Here is an 18676-nt window from a genome sequence, read left to right on the forward strand (position 1 = left end):
TTATACTCTTTCGCTTAATTTTTATACACATATTTTTTTTTTCATTCCATATATTTCTCCCACTTTCCAATACAATACACTTTTCTCTCTTTTCTTTCTCGTTTCTTGGGTTAAGAAAAGTCATTGTAATCATTTTAACAAAATGACAATTGAGTTACTAGGCAATAAATGGGTTCCAGATAAGATCTAAGAGTTTGAACTTTCAACTCAGAATGAGTGTTACCATTACTTCCTGACTCCTGTGTCTAACAAATTGCCACACCTTTCATTTTAATCGTCTCTTTAACTTTACAATAATTCTATTTAGATAATAATTTTATTATTTTTTTTAAATTTTTATCTACACATTATCATTCTTAGTCAATTTTTAATCTATCTCACATGATCCGACGGTCACTACTAATTTTATTAATACTTATGTTAATTGTTAATGTTTCAATTTATGACGGCCGTGGAAAATACTTGCAAATTGCAATCATTATCAAGAGACCTTGTAAAGAGGAACTTTACTTGAAATACCGATGACACTGTCTTCCTCCATTTTTTTCAATAAGTTTGCTATATTTATTATTTTATTTTAGAAAAAAATCTAGTAAATAATACAATATTTTACTAATTTTTCTATAATAATATAGACTTAGGATTAATTGAATTAATAATAAATCAAAATGACCTATAACCTCTAAAACAGGTCACTTACCTAAAAAAAAATTAAATAAAAAAAATTCCTCCCTACCCTAATCCCCTCTCCCACCCTAGCCCAATCCCGGAATCTGCGCCGCCACCACCCCGGCGCCTGAAATTCCCCCACCTCCTCCATTACCCCTTTGAGGTCTCCTCCTAACCCTACACGCGACCTCCAACCCTTCCCTCTTCTAATTCTGGTATTAAAGTCACCAATCTGTTCACTAGATTTCCAGTATTAAAAAAACAATACTCAGCAAAAACCCATGCATATCAATCAAGTTCAAACCCAACCAAAAAAATAGGAGTGATAACTTAAGGAAGAAATCAATACCATGATTGTAGGATTGAACGTTGTACTGATTGGTTGGTGGCTTAAGGGAAAGAAAGGTTGGTGGCTTTAGGGAAAGAGGGGTTGGTGGCCTGAAGATATGGGTTGTCGGTTTTTGCAAAGGGTTGGTGGCTCGAGGGGGAAATGCTGGTAGCCCACTTTGGAGGTGTCGGAGTGTCCGAACGGGAAGTGGTGGGGGATGGGAAGGTTCCGGCCGTAGTGGAGTGGTGGTGGAGAGGGTGGGGCCGGAGATGGGTTGGGTGAAGGAGGGTTTTGTTGTTTTGTTTAAATTTTTCTTTATTTTTTTAGGCAAGTTGACCTTTAAAATTTGTTTATTTATGGTCAATTAAAAATTATTACTATGAAGTATTCAGAAAGAGTTTAAAATTGTAGTAGTATTAAGTTTTCTTCAATTTATCAAAATTGATAAATTTATTAAATTTTACATTTAGACATAAAATCAGGTGTTATATCCATCTTTATTTTATTTGCAAATTTAATTTTATCCACACATATTATTCATTTACTTGATTTTTGTGTTTTCTTCCCTTTAAATTGTCAACCAACCAATTTCGTTTGAAAAACAGAAATATAGCAAACACTATATATATGTGCTATACCCACCAAAAAACATTAACCACCCACTTTTTATCTTAGATCAAATTACAGACTCGTAATAACCAACCAAAGGCATAGTACCCTCTCGTTGATCTTGATTGTCGACTAATTATTGTCCCGATAGGTGGTCAATAATACCAACCAAAATTTGTCTTTTGATATTTCTAACCAATTTCCGACCCAAATCATTTAGAGACCACACATATACTAACTACATGATTTGGTTGAAATTTGGTCGTTATTTAAAAATTAACAATCACTCTGCGATCATTTGTCTAATCAGCATAGCACCATGTCTTTTTGCAGTGAAATCCATTCAAATAAAATGGGCAGACTTATAATTACCAAATATTTTCAAGTTGGACAAGATTTCATTCAACTCTTAACATCCAAATATATTCAATCAATCCAAAATCCAATACAAATACAACCCATTTAGCCCACAAAAACTAATTCTCAAAAGAAGGAGATTAAAGAATAGGAAAAAAATTGTAGCAAAAATTGGTATTGATCATGTATATTGTATACAACTTTCATTTAAAGTTCACTCAAACAGTAATATAAACATGTGATTTAAGGTAAATCATGCCTTGTAAGTGAAATACTTCCACTATAGTTGAAAAGTGAATTATCAGAGTAAGGATGAATCGAGTTTCCTCCACTGGTCGACTCATAACTCAAGGAAGTATCAGCATTCGGGTTCATTCCCGCTAGCTGCACGATGTGCTCAATTTCTTTCACCACCTCGCCCATAGTGGGTCGCATAGCTCCCTCGTCATGTACACACTGGAGTGCCAAATCAACAAATTTCTCGAAACCAGCGAGTAAAGTCGTGTTTGTAAGGAGAAATGGATCCATTACACTTTGAAGGCTATATAAATCAGTTCCTCCGTCTTTTGCATCTCTGATCTCCTTTACTATGTATTTTCCGTCTTGTATTGGTCTTCTTCCGGTTACCATTTCTAACATAACTACCCCGAAGCTATATATATCACTTTTCTCGGTTAATTGGTTGGACATAAAGTATTCGGGATCTAGATAGCCCTGCAACACAAATAAAACCGATGTCTAGATAAATGAACAAATTTAGATGTGATCTTAAGGCTAACACATACTAAGATGGTTGAATCTGACCATTGTTCCTTTAACTTGGGTGGTAACGTAACCCTTTTGATCATCGTCACCAAATAGCTTGGAGAGGCCAAAGTCGGCAACTTTTGCATTTAATCGTTCATCGAGAAGGATGTTGTTTGATTTGATATCTCGGTGTATGATTGGTGGATCAGCAAGCTCGTGCAGATACTGCAACCCCCGAGCTGAACCAAGGGTTACCATTAGTCTTCTTAGCCAGTCCAACTGAATCCCCGACTTCCCTGCGTATACAAATTATATTTTATATGAAACGATATAAATTAGAAAGAGCATCAAATTATAAATCTCTACAACATTGCAAAAACATTTCAGTACCCCAATGGCATTAAGTGGCTCCAGCCTAAGGTGGGGTCTGACTGTCTGAGGGGTCAGATATACACAACCTTACAACACTAGATGATTAAAATTAGCTAAATACCGATTTGAAAACATTAATGAGGTTTATAATCGCACTCTACGATCAAATGTAGATGGGCAAAATGCCAAAAAGACTTGGCTAGCTAGAGTAAACCAAGCTAATATCTAAAGCTGAAAACCTTAAGAAAGGTACCTGAAAGACTGTCCATTAGTGTACCATTTGGTATGAATTCATAGATCAGAGTGTGTTCTCCTTTGTCGAAGCAGAATCCCACGAGTTTTACAAGATTCTTATGGTGAACCCTTGACAAGAGCTCGACCTCATTTTTAAACTCTTGGCTACCTTGCATAGATCCTTGCTGAGATCTTTTAATGGCAACAATCTGCCCATCAGCAAGAATTCCTCTATAAACCTGCAAAACAAAATGAAGTATTCAACTAGAGATACAGCACAAGTTAAGAATTTCCCATTTTTATTAAAACTATATGGTTACATATTTACCCCAATGTCATTAAGTGACTCACACCTAGACTATCACCTTGGATGTACGCGATCCTACCTGTATAATAACAACGAGCTCCAGATCTAGAAGGGTGAAATTATGTAATGACATTAATGTGAAGTTACAGTTGATGTATGCTACCAAGGGTATCGAGGTGTTAAAAACAGACCCAATGACCTGATATTTACCCGACCTTATAACCAAACCCGACTTGACCCAACTTTAGAATGAATTTATAATTTTATAAAAATCAATGTAGACATAAGAACCGGTTTTAAATCGACCCGAAATACCTGATCCGAAATCGACTTAATGACACGAATAAACATCTCTAGGTATCACTAACAAGGGTATGGCTGCGTACATCCGACCTTTCCCAAACCCCGCCTGGTGGGAGCCACTTAAAAGCATTGGGGTAACAGAATATTTGTTGTTATCATCATTATCATTATACCCACTGTATTCCGCCCATAGAGAAACTACGAGCAGGGTTTGGGGAGGGAAGGAAGGTGGCAACTCATACCCATAAAAGAAGAGCGCGGCCAAAGAGTCCCTCATCTCGAGAAAAATCAAAAGAAGTTTCTACAACGAATAGGATTGGATTAGTCAATGAAGTCAACCTTCCCATAACCCCCAGAACCAATGTTGTTGGCTTTAGAGAAATTGTTTGTACTTTTATGCAACTCTTCCAATGTAAAAAACCTTGCTCCTTTTAATTGAGGAACATCACCTCCAGTTCCATGTGATTCCCATGATACTACAATAAGGAACATAAATTAGAAACTACATATTTTTGATATCTCATTCACATACTTATATAAAGCTACTAAATACCAAATGGATTGGCTTGCTGCTTCGCCTTTTCGGCTCTCTTCCTTTGATGATATGCATAGCCTCCCGCGCATAGTAAGAGCAACAAAAGAACAGAACCTCCAATAACAGCACCAACAATAATACCTGTACGCGATTGATTATTACTTCGTGATGCTCCTGCGGGTATAGACAAATAAGTGTTGATTAACAATAAAACAACATTTAGGCAAAATTACCGTGCATAATACAATTTTTCGTTAATTTCTCTATAATAATACCTACTTTTGATTAACCATGAATAACACCAACTTAGTGGTGTTTTTTCTAGAATAATACCAACTTTAGTTTATTAACTAATTTTACCAAATTTTTTTCATACAATCTGCTATAGTTTGATTAACATGTTATGAATATTCTAGGGAAACACGTTGTTAAGTTATTATTATTCATGGTTAATTAAAAGTTGATGTTGTAGGGAAGTAAACAAAATATTGTATTATTCCTAGTAATTTTTTCGAAATATTTATGATGCGACAAAAATGACTCAAACCTCCAAATTGTGTGTAGGTACTAGCATAAAAAACGTATGGACCATACTCTTTTGGTGGCTTGTAAGTCTGGTTGCTGAACACAAAAGCTAGCGAGAAAACTCCCGTTCTATTGAAATGATCTTGCACAGCCGGAAATACTGCAAGGCGCATATTAAGGTAACCAAATTGATCCACGGAAACATCACTCAAAGAAATAGATTCAACAGGCAGTCCGAATTTTCCAAGTTTTTGCAAAAGATCCTGCTGCAGATTTGTGAAAAAATGTGTGTTCCCAAATGCTGGTGGAGCTCGGAATACCAAAGTTCCGGTAAATGGATATGCACATCTGCAAGTGGGGCTAGGAATTTGCTCCGAAGAACAGCGTGGAAGAATACAAGATATCGGATTAGTATACGAGGAACCAAGATCCCCCCGACTTTTGCAGAAAGATGACGATGCATCAGCGTTTTGACAGTACGGATTATCTTCTAATCTGCGAAAAGGTAATGCGTTCTCTAAGAACAGAACGAACCAGGGACTACTTGCAGAGCACATAATAGAAATGATGTATTGTCAAGGACCAACTCAACTAAAAGCTTAAACTGATGGTTAAGGCCTCATGATATGCTATATACTCTGACAGTTTAACACGCCCCCTCACACAAGAGCCCATTGGGCTAGAAGTGTGGATACGCACATGCGTTGAATATTCCACTTTAAATGAGGGGTGGTTAAGATTCAAATCCGTGACCTTTTGTCACGCTAACTCTAATACCACGTCAAGGAACCAACTCAACCAAAAACTTAAGCTGATGGTTAAGACCTCATGATATATTATGTTCTAGTTTGATTAAAATAATACTTATGTGAATAAAACGAGGAACATATCATTAGGGCGGATGGAAATAAAATACTTACATCAAAGTGAAATTGTATCCAGGTCCCACTGTGACTGCAGTGATGGAATTATTTTGCAGATCAATGCTTTGCAATTTTCTGCTGTAGCTACTGCTAAGTTCAAAAGTGCCATTAATCCTGTTATTTTTCAATCTCCTATAAAGTGATCAAAAATATGTTACAATTGGACACAAATCAGCATTATCCTTTAATAGAAAAAAGCCGATTTAAACGACTCACACATTCTGTAATTGAGGGATGTCGAATAATTCGAGAGGAAGTTGTCCTTCAAGTCCGGCAGCTTCCATCATTCTGTAAGGAAAAACATATGAGAACATCGATTAATGGAAGTGTGAAAACAATGTGGGCAAAAGGGAGAATTTACATTGCCTACACGATCCGCCATCTAGTATAACATTCTAACATTGGGAAACTCGAGTCCTTTGATTAAAAATCATATTAATATTGAATTCTGTAACATATTTCGCAGAAAAATGACAGTCATGTTGGTTCTACAGACAAGTAGAGATAATTGTTCGGTCCACCCTGTAGTCTATACTAGTAACAACTACATGGATTATTAACCCTATGTTCCTAGAGTTAAGGCTAACGTGTCGCGCTGAGAAGTAGAGATGGATGCAAGGGGCTTACAGTGTAGTCAATGACTGTAAGGAAGGAAGCCATTGTGGAACTTCTGTAGCATCAAAACTGTTATTACTCAAGTCCCTGCAAATAACAACATCGGTGCTTATTAATTACGATTTGTTAGGTAATATAGCAGTAACAAGATATCATCTTGATGGGAATCCAAAGACAACCATTGCCAAATCCCACGAAAACCACTAATCATAGCTAAAGAGTTAAGAAGAGCTCATCTTTCCTATTTGATTATTGGTAATAAGTAGTGGAAATGGTAATGGAAAGTTAGTGTAATTCTGGTAGGAAAATCTCTTGATAAGTTTAGTAGTCATGCTTGTTGTACTTTAATCATCTCATTATCTTCACAAAATTCATTCTGATGCATTACTATTTGGAGAGATGGTATTAGGTGGTAATGAAATATTGTGATTAAAAAAAATTTATATGACCAGAGTTTCATTCCTATGAGAAGGATCAATTATCAACTACAACCTTTTAGTCATTTTAGAATAAACAGCATTAAAAATTTTGTTTTACAAACAACTACCTTCAAATTATCAAACACAACATCGATACAGCCACTTTACCGGATGGCCTGTTAAATTATCATTGACCAAGGTAAATCACCTTTGACTTTCAATTAAATTCATTAATCTAACCTAATTATCCAATTACCCCCAATTTCGTGAAAAGTTACATTACGAATTATTTTCATTACCATTATTTAGTACCAAGAACAAAACAAATTGTTAATCATAAATGACCCAAATAATGACACAATATGTAAATATATTCAAGCATAACCATGTATAACCCTCAATTCTTGTTCTCAATCCATAAGACTGATAAATATGTAATTTAATTTGCACTCACAAATTAGTGAGGCTGTCCATTCCGGTTAGATCAGGCAATAGACCACTTAGTTCATTGTTGGACAAAAACCTGAAATTTAAAAAAAAAAAAAATCAAAAGAATGTTAGGAGGAAGGTGCTTTAAGAAGATGAAGGGATTAAAATGAAGTTACTATAGATCAAGCATATTCTCATAATTTGCTTACAGTTCATTGACATGAGTTAGGCTGTTGAGATTATCTGGAAGATCCCCGCTCAGCGAATTTCTATCTAAACGACTGGATCGAAGAAATAGTATAAACAAATGAAACATCAACGTATAAAACGTTACATGCTTTGTGTGATACTTACACTGCCTCCAGTGTTCTAACAAGGCCTAACGTGGAAGGAATGCCTCCCGTGAAGCGATTGTTGTCAAATAGCCTGACATAATTATATATCAAACGTAAGAGGGAAGGTGGGCTTTAACGTACAAAAATCATGAAACGTACTATCTGATAGAGTCAATAATATATAAATCTTGGTTTCAATCTCATACGCCCTTTATGAAGAGAACATGTGTTACATTCATATTTTACTTTGACTTGCAACTAGGAGTGTTCAACGGATCGACCCGTTTTTGAAATCTTATCCGACCTGTTTTTAGAAGGTTTTGTAAAATTGAAAGTGGGTCGAGTGAAAAATGAGTTCTACTATACTTAAAATGAAGCGGGCTATAAAAAGACTTAATAAGGTTCGAAAACAGCCATTTTAAATAGCATAATTAGTGAATAATTAAATTATTATAAATGACAATACAATAGGTCTCTATAATTTATTTATTATAAACGATAATTTATTTAATTATTAAAAATTAATTAGTGGGCATTATAATAATTTTAAGTAATAAAACGGAAGTCTTGCCTGGCCCATTGAACACCCCGTTGGAGAGCTAACACACTACCTTGATTACAACTCAAAGTGGCTTAAAACTTAGTTGAGGGTTTTAGAACATCAAAGTTCTTTATACTTAATGGAGCAATTTGATCTTTAACAGTGCTAGAATTACTGCTAGTTCAATAGAGTATAATGTTTGGAAGAGCCAAGGACATGAAACGGTGCTTATGTCCACAAAGTTTTAGAATTACTGCGGGGGAATAATGGAGTCAACTTGGTAAAACATCCTCCACAGTCAATCCCCCTTTTCCCGGATGATTAAATCCCTTCACAGTTCACATAGCAATAATCTAAATTCTAATACATTTGATAGTAAGCGAACCAGAAGTAGTCAAATCCAAGAAAAAGAATGCAGACAAATGTAATTCAAAACCGCACTTACACATGTATTAGAGTCATGTTGGAGTTAAAAAGACGAGGTGGTATTGTACCAGATAATTGATTCATTCCAAAGTGACTGAAATCAGTAAAACGAATAGTCAGATTTACGATTCAACCTAACGGAAACCAAAATGAACACAATAATCACCGTCTTCGTATAGAAGAGCTAGGTATACATACAAGTGCTTCGTGTTAACCAGCAAATCGAGTCCAGGTGTGTCTCCACTTGAAACAGGAAGGTCGCCGCTAAGCTGATTATTAGCGATATCTAACCAATAAAGTTTTCTCAACTTACCAATCGAACTCGGGATTTCTCCAGAAAACTTGTTATCGTTCAAAGATCTGTAATGCGGAAACATCCAATATTCATTGATCATTAATATTCAAAACGAAAAATTATTTAAAATAATTCAACATTTTATTAATAATGAATAATTTTAATTAGAAGGGATATTTGCTAAATATACACCGAGTAACCTATACAACAAGTTATTTTGCATAACAAAATAACAATATAAATACAAGATTAATTATAAAAATATCGAAAAAAAATTTTAAATTAAAAAATAGAATCGAGTAAGTATATTTTAATATTTTTGATTTTTGTTTTTATTTTTCTTTTATTTTGTGTGGCAATTAACCTGCAAAAACCGGTCATTTTTAGGTAAGTGATCCTAAAATTAAGATTGTTTATAGTTAATTAAAAGTTGAGATTATTGTAAGAAAATCAATAAAATGTTGGATTATTCTAGGTAAATTTTTCTTTCAAAATATAAGAAGACATAATTATGCAATACGTATTCTTACAGGTCTACAAGCTGCTCTAGTGATCCTATTGAGTCGGGAATTTTGCCAGAAAACCCACATCCAAGAAGGATTCTTGCACATAAAAGAAAGGCGAAAAGTTGTTAGTTAATGAAAAGGCAAAATCATGACAGCAAACTATACTTTTATCAAAAGAGATAAGGAGATTGCGGCCAATAAGACCCTCAACTCAAATAAAACGCAACATTTGGGAGAATCATCAAAGTTTCTCACAATCTTCTTAGCTTTGATAAGCGTCCAATACTCTGAGGAAGAGAGCCCTTTAGCGCTTTATTATATGAAAGATCCCTACAAAAATCAGACAAGTTAGATGAATAATCAACTAAAAATTCATATTCTTATTATCAAGTAACACGAGTTATGGAGAACATAAAAACATACAAAATTTGCAATTCTGATAAAATCGAAAGATCTGTAGTTAGCTGACCCTTTAAACCCATATTTGCTAATGTTCTGAAACATAATAATAGTCGGGTTATTCAAACTTGAAAACTATTTCGGAACCTCAGTCTAGTGATTATAGACCATAACTTACATGCCAGTAATACGTGAATTAGTACATGTAATTCCTTCCCATCCACTGTCGCAAGGATCTCCACTATTCCAACTTGGTGGTAAATTCTCCCAGTCTAATGTTAGAGCTTGCAACGCCCCAACTAAAACCATACACAAAAGTTTCAGATGATGGTGACCATCATATAATATGCACAAAATTACAAGTTTAGTTATGCTCACATATGTTATATAAACATTTGACACATGATCATATATCATACTGAAATGTACAAAAATAATAATGTAAAAGCCATAATGTAAAAGCCTTAATTCCAAAAAAGATTAGGATCGACTATATAAACTAATAAACAAGTTTTAAGGTCGTTCATGTGAAATCTTTTTCACCTTTCATTTCGATTTTTGAAAAAAATATAAAATGAAAATTTAGTTTGTGCATTCAAATTTTGAGTACCCTTACTATAAATGGAAGGTCAACCTAGGCTGGATTTAGAAACTCAGAATACTAAATTATATTTAATCTAATCTAATAAGAAGGTAATGTTTTTGTGCATTCAAGTTACTGCCCATAGATTATATCTAATCTAATAAGAGACCATCTGAACATCTTCAAAGAAGGTAATATTTGGACCTAAAAAGAATTTCCCATTACCCAATGCCAATAGTGTATACAACCTTGTCTTTGTTAGTGGTATCAAAAGGTCATTGTTTTCAATTGACCCGTGTTATAAGCATCATCGGTAAGTTTACATACATGATTTAATGAGATTTTCACTAAATGCAGAACTAAAATCATTCTTCATCATTGTACAAAGTATATTCCGCCCATAGAAACTATGATTGAAACAACAATATAAAAAATGTAACACAAGAACAAAAAACTTACCATCTTCACTTTGTGATGCTGAACCATTGATTCTAAAGCAAATGAATACAAGAAACAACACATTCCTAATACCCATTATTCCGCAACCCAAAACTCTCATCTCTGAAAATCGAGTATCTTCTCAGTCGGAAAAAGATACCACTTTATATAGAAAATAATCTTTCTTCCTTGGTCTATTTTGTAATAAAAAAATATTTATCTCTAAAAATTACCAAAAATATATATGTAATAACAATATGAGAGCTCCAAAATGAGAAAATTTGTTTCTCTAAGAAATTTGTAGGAACATTTGTTCAGCATTCTTTACAAACAGAAGGCAGGAATCCTTTCTAGATTACAAGAATGAAGAACTGCCTTCCCTCAAATAATGCATTGCACCCAAATTCATATATTGACTTTCCTTTTTTAAATAATGAATACTTCTACTTATAAATTAGTATTAAATTTCATAAAAGGTTGTTGGCACACCCATTATGTTTGACTGCACACCACTGGTTAGTGTATAAAATATACTCTTGGATCTCAACCATTAACTTAAGCTTTTGGTTAAATTGGTTTCTTGACATGAAATTAGAAGCCAAAGTGATAAGAGGTCACGAGTTCAAATCTCAACCACCCTTTATTTAAAGTGGTATATTCAGCGTTTATGCGCATCCACACTTCTAGCCCAATTGGCTCTTTTGTGAGGGACGTGTTAGAGTATATAATATGTTTTGGGCCTCTACCATCAGCTTAAGTTTTTAGTTGAATTGCATCCTTGACAACCACGAAAAGAGATAGTCTAAGTAAACAACAGTGATTTGTAATATTGGCGAATTTTTCTTATATGGAAGAATTTAATAGAGTAGGGCACTTTTAAAATTTTAATTTATCTTTATTTATTTATTATATTAGTATTTGCTTTATCTTTTTGTGGTGATTACAAATTACACTAATTAATTAGGCATTTACCACCAAAAAGAGAGGCAAGTGTTATTTTATGTTTCTTTTTTATTTAACCCTGCTGTTTTTTGGTTAAAAATTAGTGGAACAGAAAACATGTTGGAAAATAAGAAAAAAATAAGTCGATGATAAAGATGAGTGTTAAGATGGAGAGAATATATCTAAACATGAGATTTTAAGAAGAAAAGTGAGATCATTGTCAAAAAAAATACAAAATCAACTGGACAAACTAAATGATGAGTAGTGCAAGATTAAGTGGTTAACCACCTCCTTTTAAAATTAAAAGTTATGCAAATTTGTAAGTGAATTATGTTGCGAATTTGTAAGTGGTTAAAATGAGATTTTTTTTTGTTTTTTTTCGAATTACAGTCTTGTCATGGTATTGTTTACTCAATTATTTTATTTATTAATTAATTAGCATCATGTTACTAAGATACCTTTTGACTTTTCCGGATTGACTTTGACTTTTGGTCAATGGGTTTTCTGCTGGACTTCCTGTCTTCCATGGAGGGCCCATGGGCTTTTTTACCTTCAGAATACTTGACTTCCCTGTCATCTATCTTCTTTGGCCATCCTCCTTTTAAGGAGAATAACTGCCCACCACCTTCCACTCTTCAATCATGCTTGGCTCTCCTTGTTTCAAGGTGAATAACTGTCCATTCTTCCCATGACCAGTCCACCTCCCATTACTCCCACTACTCCCATGATCTTCCACCTTTCCTCTCTGAAGTAACTTCCTCCTTCAACATTATAAATAGGGACAACCATCAGAGAGGAGAAGGGATCTGAAAAAATAACCCTCTTAAGCATCCTTGCTCATACTCCACTTCATTAGCATACCAACACTCCAATAATATCACCCACTGCACCTTTTTGTATTCATTCTGTAATCACTTACTCCATATTCTCATATCCACGTTCTAACTTGAGCGTCGGAGGGGTTTTCCGGGAGATCACCCCCCGGACAAGGCTAACGTGTTGTGTTGCAGGAATTCAGGTCGCTTCCTCTCATAAGTCGCTTCTCTTGATCACACTTCTACTTATCTCCAGGTATTTCAAGTGTATCCCACTTCCTCGTTTCATCACCGAAACAAGTCTAATCACATAATTGAAATTTTATGATTTGGCCTGAACGTTATAGACATTAAATGACTATAATAATTTACTTAAAAACCAGTAAGAATGTAATTCATAAAAATTATAAAATTTAAAATTATAATTTACAAATTATTCTTTGTAATCGATTTGCTAAGTTTTATGTTGACATATTCCCCGGCCCCTTCCAGCCAAGTGGGAAGTGGGAACTTTAAAAAATAAGAGTTTTTTGGCAAATTTTTGAGATTATTAGATATATAATATGTCTTAGAGCTGATGGTTGAGGTTCGAGAATATGTAATATATTTTAACACTCAACTATCTTTTTATTAATCATTTTATTTTATATAGTTAAATATATATAAATGAGATTAAAAATATATAAATTTATTTTTAAATAAAAAAATAATATAAATTAAATAGAATAAAAAAAATAAAAATAAGGCAAATTTATAACCACGGACGAAGTACATCTATTTTTAAAAAGTCAAAATTGTTTTGGACATTTTGTTATTATTAGAGGAAAACAAACACCAAAATATTTTAATTTCCCATTGCTTAATTCGTTAATTATTTCAAGAAAGAGAAAGCAACCCATAACATGGAAACGTGAATATGAAAGAGGATGATTGAATGATAGAAGTTGACCGCATGTGCTAAGAATTTAGACACATCAACTTTAATAAATTAATAATTACTTTTGTAATTGTATATTAGTTCGTCCGATTGAATTAACTTTAAAGATAGAAAAAAAAAAAACAGATATTTGATAATAAATGAAGATAAAAAATAAATTGTGCACATATATTTAAAGGATGTTGAAATGTATAAAGAAAATTAAAAGTGATCATTATTCAAAAATAAAAAAATAATGCAAAATGAGTGAGACCATCCAAAATAACAAATAATGCTAAATAATTGTAACGGAGAGAGTACACTCGAGTAATCATATATTCATACCAATAATTAGTTTCATTTATCATAGTAAATGAATAAAATATCATTGTTATTTTTTTATGTTATTGTTATAGTACATGCGATTTTAGTATTTGCTACTCTTCTTGTTTTCGTGTTATTCAATGTTTAATTATAATTTTAACTTTTAGTCATTCATAACTTAAACTTATATATAACGTTATAGTAATACGAAAGATGCATTGAGAAGAATAAAACAGAATTTTTAAAAAATATTATTTGATAATTTGTTGTTTTGCCAAGTTTCATGTAATTTGAGTAATAGAGAAAAAAAATGAATGAATAATGGAGCAAAATGATACATATGGACTCGTTTAACAAATGATTGTTAGTTAAAACTGTTGGATAAAATTATGACTGATTTGACCAGTTGAAAATAATGGCTAATAAGCCAATTATTTAAGACAATTGTAAAAGCAATAATTTGTTTCCTTATTATTTTTAGGCAGCTCGAACTAAGATAATAGGAGTAGTTGATTTCCCTTATAATACTTTTTAATTATTCGTCAAACTTTTTCTTTCCTTATTGTTTTTGAATCACTTAATTATTTGTTGCCCTCAAATGACAATGCATTTCATAAATGCAATTTTTTTTTTGGATTAGGCTAGGTTAAATTTTATACTAAGAATAGTGAGAAAAACCTTGATATTAACTTTTTAATATGACTGCTTGTTTAACTTATTTGTCTTTATAGATTGAGTTGAAAAGTAAAATAAATATTTCGCTTAAATTATTCGAATTTATTGTTATTTTTTCCTTTATTTATTTTTGGTACTTTATGTGTATGATTTTATCTATTGTCCATTTGCTGTGAATAATTTATATTATTGATTATTTCTAAATAATTCAACCTTTATATATTTTTTGCTAGTAGCACCTCTTGACACATTTAATCGGCTATTTAGCTACTTACTTATCAAGAGGAGCTACCAATGAAATAAGTTAGTGTAACAACTAATAGGTACTTATATTGGCCGTTAAATTGTGGAAATGAGTGATGTCAACAAAAATTACACAAAGATTAGTTATTTAAAAATAATTAATAGTAGAAATTATTTACAACAAATGGACAATATATGAAATTATTAAAAATAATTTTCCTTCAATTTATACTTAAAATTTTTTAAAATTTTTTATTTTATACTACAAATTCAATGCGACATAAGAGTGCAACTATGAGGACATGAACCGATGAACTTTGGTTGATTAATTTGAATGCGTATCAAAAAATGGAGGACACTCCAGAAAAACAATCCAATCACCATAAAATCAACAATAATCCTTCAATTTCATTCGTTGATATTAAATTGCCATTGGAAGAATCCAATTCAACCTTCAACCTTGAAAACGCAGTTTGCAGCCATGGGCTCTTTCTCATGGCGCCCAACCAATGGGACCCACAAACCAAATCCCTCATCCGACCCCTCCGTCTTTCTCTCTCTATCAATGGTAATGCCTGCAGCGATTCCGCACTCGTCCGCATATCATCTGGGCAGTCTTCGGACGAAGTATTTATTCGTGTTTATGGAAAACAGTGGCTCTCGGCGGAGGAGAAGGAAGCGGTGGTGGAGCAAGTAAAAAGGATGCTGAGATTATCGGAGAGAGAAGAGATCAAAGTTAGGGAGTTTCAAGAATTGCATACTCAAGCTAAGAAAATGGGTTTTGGTAGGGTTTTTAGATCTCCTACTTTGTTTGAGGATATGGTTAAAGCTATTCTCTTCTGCAATTGCCAGTATGTATTATTCTTTCTCTATTTTCCTGAGCTTTTTAGATATGAATTGATTTGGGTTTGTGAAGTTTTATGTTCTATGTTGGTATGTTGCACTCCTGTTTTAGATTATAATGAACTATATTCCAATCACTTATCTGATGATGTGCATTTTTCTACACGGGTCAATAGGAAACAACCGTACACTAACAATGATAAGGTTATGTACTCGTGTGTGACCGTCAATTTTCAGTATAAGTGGAGTCACTTATTGACATTCTGGTAATAAAATGTTAATGTATTATTTGGTTTTCATATTGTAAAATTAAATGGTTTGTGGATCCATTAATGAATTTGATAGGAATAGATATGTTGTTTTTAATAGTCTAAGGCTTTCAGCTAGGTCGAACAGCTCGTTTGGTTATCATACTAATTGGTGGTTAATGAGAATGATTTCTAGTGTAAATTTTTCGTAATATGTATCATGTCATTTCATGAAAGTTTGATCATAAAAAAATTTTTTGTTCACAATTTTCCATTGCCACCTAATGTCACATGGTAATGCAATTGTTAGAGGAGAATAAACATTAGTACATGGCCATTCCTATCAAAATTACACTAATTTTTCATTATCATTCCCACTATTTAGTACCGATTACCAAACGGGTTGTAAGGGTTTAAGCAATCATACAGTATGCAATGTGCTTTGTAATCATTCTTACTAGTTACTAAGGCTCTCCCAAGATGTATTTGAAGAAGTTTTATTGCCATGTACAAGAACTGCCCAGTGCTACAATTTTCTTGGCCACATTGTCTTCAGATATCAATTATCATGCTAAGTGCTCATTTTAGGGCTTGGTTTTTCAGTGTCTGCATTGTCAGACTATAGGAATGTCGAATGAGATGGGAGTATCTGCATTTCCGTTCCTGTGTAAATCAGTATGGAAGACTTTTATTTGTGATCATGAATAGGACTTTTCATGCACACCACCTACACACTATTCATGGCGAGTAGGACTTTTCATACCCATACGGCCATACCCACCCACTACCCACCAAAATCATACCCATACCTGCTCCAACTGGGACGGATGCGGTGCGAAACCCATATAATTTTACCCGCGTGCCAGTGATATATTGTTACTTGTTTACACCTTGTAGATGGCCTAGGACTCTGAGCATGTCAAAATCCCTTTGTGATCTTCAGCTGGAATTACGGTGTCAATCTGAAAGTTCGAATGATCATGCGAAATCAGAATTTGCTAATGGGCGTGAAATGTTCATCCCAACAACACCAGCAGTTAAAGAATCGCTGAGAAAGCAAAAACGACAAAAGATTGTAAGCAGAGAAAATGCAGATGCGGTAAATGAATCTATAACTGATTATGCAATTATGAAATCTGCTGAAACGGTTAATGGCTTTCAACACGAGGAGATATCAGTCACAACTTCTGTCTCATCGGCAAAAGATGAAAATGTAGACGAGGCTAGCACCCCCGATCTTAAAGTTAATGAAAATTCCGTTGTTTTAGGAGGTTTGGTGTACACTACCCTAAACACAGGAAACTTTCCAAACCCAACAGAATTATCGAGCTTAGATGAGAAATTTCTGGCTAAGCGGTGTGGTCTTGGGTATAGAGCTGGTCGAATACTGAAACTTGCACAGGGTGTTATTCAAGGGACAATCCAACTCGACCAACTTGAAGCGTTCTGCATGGAAACTAGCTTATCGAACTACAAAACTGTGGATGACAAGCTCAAACAAATCGAGGGATACGGTCCTTTCACACGCGGAAATGTACTGATGTGCTTAGGGTTTTATAATGTTGTCCCTACGGATTCAGAAACTATTAGGCATTTGAAACAGGTCGGACTTCTTTCTTTTATACTACATTACCCCTATCGGAGAAATTAGCTTATCTTGACCATTTTGTCGATGCAGGTTCATGGGAGAACGACAACTATTCAGAAAGTTCAAGAAGTTGTAGAAGCGATGTATAGAAGATATGAACCGTATCAATTCTTGGCATACTGGTATTTACACAAATTCTTATTTAGTCTGTTAAAGTGATCAATTAGAGAAATGAGCTAATTATATTAGTCCGTCTCATACAAGACGAGTTGTTTCTTCTTATAAGTGAAGGGGTTTAATTTTGTTTGTATACATTCATTCTAAAATATTTCCATGGTGTGTCTTTAGGTGGGAAATATGGAAATTCTATGAGGAACATTTTGGTAAATTCAGTGAAATGGCGTCTTCGGACTACAAACTTATAACTGCAAGTAATATGAGACCTAGGAAGAAGATCAAGAGTCCCGGATCTTCCTAAAATAAGAATACTACATGATCCGTTATCATATTTTGTAAATGTTTTCGATAGGTTGTGTAGATGTAGATGTTGAAATGTTGTAACTTGAAAGTTGAAACCACGGATTTGTTATTTAGTCGAAGCTCCCATGTTGAGTACTTTACGTTCAGCCTTCAGGACAAACCGGTACTTGAATGTTACCTTTGAGGGTTTATGCTCAACGTGATTGAGGTGTACTTTGAGTTGGTCCATCCGATTAGGGAAGCTAGTTGGATGAGTCTGTTGGTGGCGATTCAAATTCGACATGGTTTGTGGTCCGGAAGTGAAGTAGAAACTTATTTGATCCTTATATTATACTTGGTTTGTGCATATGATTAGCACTTGAACATTGCTAATTTCATAGCAATATATTGGGCAACTAATCTTGAGCTATTGAAGCTGGGCAAACTCATTATCGTTTTTTGAAATTTTAAAGAGAACTAATTTACTGCAATAAATCTAAAAAGCTTTTCATTCCTGCATTGTATAGCTAATTCAAAGAGACAAAGGAGTATAATGATATATACGAGTGTAATAAAGACAATAAAAAAAATCTTTTTTACTTTCAATGATTAGTAGCAAAATAATTTTATCTTCATTGAGACTTATTATTGGACAATTTTTAAAGCACAGACACAAAAAATTAATATTTTCCAAATCTTTTCATTTGTAAGCTTTGAAATTGATGCAA

The 18676-nt window shown here is 33.7% G+C and overlaps 2 protein-coding genes across 2 annotated transcripts; one reads left to right on the forward strand and one right to left on the reverse strand.

The window, feature by feature from the left end:
• Positions 1–1906: 1906 nt before the first annotated feature.
• Positions 1907–11229, reverse strand: LOC130820984 (leucine-rich repeat receptor protein kinase HPCA1-like). Its single transcript, XM_057686571.1, has 19 exons — positions 10917–11229; positions 10053–10173; positions 9899–9970; positions 9731–9805; positions 9500–9571; positions 8873–9034; positions 8694–8768; positions 7727–7798; positions 7582–7653; positions 7398–7466; positions 6537–6611; positions 6126–6197; positions 5907–6041; positions 5009–5481; positions 4480–4635; positions 4266–4402; positions 3336–3555; positions 2768–3006; positions 1907–2677 (listed from the first exon to the last, which is right to left on the reverse strand). The coding sequence occupies exons 1-19, from the start codon at positions 11014–11016 to the stop codon at positions 2207–2209; spliced, it is 2868 nt and encodes a 955-aa protein (XP_057542554.1). The 5' UTR covers positions 11017–11229; the 3' UTR covers positions 1907–2206.
• A 3866-nt stretch (positions 11230–15095) lies between these two features.
• Positions 15096–18378, forward strand: LOC130821329 (uncharacterized). Its single transcript, XM_057687032.1, has 4 exons — positions 15096–15661; positions 16799–17504; positions 17580–17671; positions 17838–18378. Exons 1-4 carry the CDS (start codon positions 15159–15161, stop codon positions 17965–17967), a joined length of 1431 nt encoding a protein of 476 aa, XP_057543015.1. The 5' UTR covers positions 15096–15158; the 3' UTR covers positions 17968–18378.
• Positions 18379–18676: the final 298 nt, after the last annotated feature.

The sequence above is a fragment of the Amaranthus tricolor genome, chromosome 8 (assembly GCF_026212465.1).
Source record: "Amaranthus tricolor cultivar Red isolate AtriRed21 chromosome 8, ASM2621246v1, whole genome shotgun sequence".
NCBI lineage: Eukaryota > Viridiplantae > Streptophyta > Magnoliopsida > Caryophyllales > Amaranthaceae > Amaranthus > Amaranthus tricolor.

Bases quoted from the DNA above. Each gene is read 5' to 3' on its own strand.
- LOC130820984 (XM_057686571.1), bottom strand. From the start codon at position 11,016: ATGAGAGTTTTGGGTTGCGGAATAATGGGTATTAGGAATGTGTTGTTT. The intron at 9,806-9,898 runs GTATGTTTTTAT...TGATTTTTGTAG, and splicing joins TTATCAGAATTGCAAATTTT to GGATCTTTCATATAATAAAG. The intron at 4,403-4,479 runs GTATTTAGTAGC...TCCTTATTGTAG, and splicing joins GCAGCAAGCCAATCCATTTG to TATCATGGGAATCACATGGA.
- LOC130821329 (XM_057687032.1), top strand. From the start codon at position 15,159: ATGGAGGACACTCCAGAAAAACAATCCAATCACCATAAAATCAACAAT. The intron at 15,662-16,798 runs GTATGTATTATT...TACACCTTGTAG, and splicing joins ATTCTCTTCTGCAATTGCCA to ATGGCCTAGGACTCTGAGCA. The intron at 17,505-17,579 runs GTCGGACTTCTT...TTGTCGATGCAG, and splicing joins CTATTAGGCATTTGAAACAG to GTTCATGGGAGAACGACAAC.